Below are 1,798 nucleotides of genomic sequence, written 5' to 3'. Positions count from 1 at the left end.
TATATTACCTATTCGTAAATTAATAAGTAAATTACCTATCTATCTATTTATCTATGTATCAATTTTAATATATAATATATAAATATATAATATATCATTAAAACAATTTCAACCAGCAGCCACGGTAGCAAAATAGTGCAAAACATAACAAATTAAACATTATTTACCAAAATAAAGAATGTAGTAATAAAAGCTAAATATTTGCTTACTTACTCATTTGCTTATTTTACAGGCATTGTAGCAAAGTAGATTCAAATTGGAATGCAAAAAATGCAATGAGAACATATACACAAATAATTATGTATATTTGTATGTATTTTTACCAACATAAAAATATAAAATAATTTACAGATAATTTATTTATATTGATTGATTATTTTATTTATTTATTTGAAAAATCATTGTAATATTGTAAATGTTGTGGCATGTTTTGCTACAATATTGTAAACCGTTTTAAGTCAGAGACACTATTATTTAAAAGGCCAATTAAAAGTGCATTAAAATCACTGCAATAGTCACAACGTTGTATCAAAATCATGTAAAATTGGGCTTTAAAATTTTACATTTGAAAATTTTAATTTGAACGTCTTGTGGTTTCATGCTAACCAGGGCAGAAGTACTGTATGTAAGACACTGTGTTTCCAGTCCATCTTTTGAAAAGTTTCTAGTTTCAGGACAAAATGTTTTCTTCAGTCATTGAAGACAAAATCAGATTTTTATGCTGACAGAACAAAACACTTTTCTCCTCCTCTTTTTTGAGCAGGTCTTGATATCAGAAGGACTGGGTCGATATGCCAAGGATCCAAAGTTCGTGACCGCCACGAAGCACGAGATCGCAGATGCATGCGAGATGACCATCGACGAAATGGAGAGCGCCGCCAGCCATCTCCTGAACGGCGGCATTATGCCGAGTGCCAACGGCGTCACTGTCTTTCCCATAATGGGCCACAGAGACTACGAGCTGCAAGATGTCTCAGCTAGCTACAGTGATGAGGAACCAGAACCCGAACCCAGACCGCAGTATGAGGAGGACCTGGCAGACGAAATGATATGCATTACCACTTTATAGCACCTGATAAGCGGCTACTGCTGTTCCTCAGAAAGTGATCAGCAAAACAAACAAATCGAATTATAGTATATTTACTGGCTTACTACCTAAAGAAGTGCCTTTACACCAGAGCAAAAAGGCACCACAAGAACGGACGCATCGGTGACACTCGCTCACTTCCTGTTCACACAGTACTTTGGCAGTCGTGGCACCAGGGAGGAGCTAAGAATCTCTGGAGGTAAACTTTAATTGGCTGCTTGTACCGTCACTGCAGGAAATGGACCAATGAGCAGTGAGGGGAGGTACCCGGGGTGGGGGGGGACAGGCTGTTTCCACGGTGATGACAATCAAACGAATGTCATTACTTCAGTCACTTTATTAAGGGTTTTGCATATCAAGCACGTTGTAAGCTCAATGCAAGCTAAGTATGGCATATCCCTCAACAAAGGCTTTAGTTTCGATTCGCCCCGTATTTTAGTACCGTTTAAGGCAAAGTGCATATTTTAGAGAACAAACGCTAATTCTACAACACTGGTTTACAATAAGGATATCATGCAGGTTGGTGGATTTCGAGAGGATTTCAGCATTTGTGTTGAATGCACTAGCAGACAGGTTATTTTTGTAATTTAGGATAGCCTGTTTGATATTTCATAATATGCTGTAAATGACTTGTAATATATAAAGGAAAAAGAAAACTTTGTAAAGAGACATATATTTTGTAATTATGTACTGTACAAAAAATAAAATCAG

The 1,798-nt window shown here is 36.3% G+C and overlaps 1 protein-coding gene across 3 annotated transcripts in view; it reads left to right on the top strand.

Moving 5' to 3' along the window:
* Window positions 1-1,798, top strand: part of LOC107685994 (voltage-dependent L-type calcium channel subunit alpha-1D-like) — a 40,258-nt gene extending 38,460 nt beyond the window's left edge. For 2 of the 3 annotated variants that reach the window (XM_016482784.1, XM_016482782.1), the window contains one exon: window positions 764-1,797. In XM_016482784.1, the coding sequence (XP_016338270.1) occupies window positions 764-1,069 (306 nt within the window). In that variant the 3' untranslated portion in view covers window positions 1,070-1,797. Of the gene's footprint in view, window positions 1-763 lie in introns of all 3 variants that reach the window. The other variant, XM_016482781.1, reaches the window with a different exon arrangement.

The sequence above is a fragment of the Sinocyclocheilus anshuiensis genome, unplaced genomic scaffold, assembly GCF_001515605.1.
Source record: "Sinocyclocheilus anshuiensis isolate Anshui unplaced genomic scaffold, SAMN03320099.WGS_v1.1 scaffold465, whole genome shotgun sequence".
In the NCBI taxonomy this organism is placed as follows: Eukaryota; Metazoa; Chordata; class Actinopteri; order Cypriniformes; family Cyprinidae; genus Sinocyclocheilus; species Sinocyclocheilus anshuiensis.
This window is presented reverse-complemented; position numbering and strand designations above follow the sequence as displayed.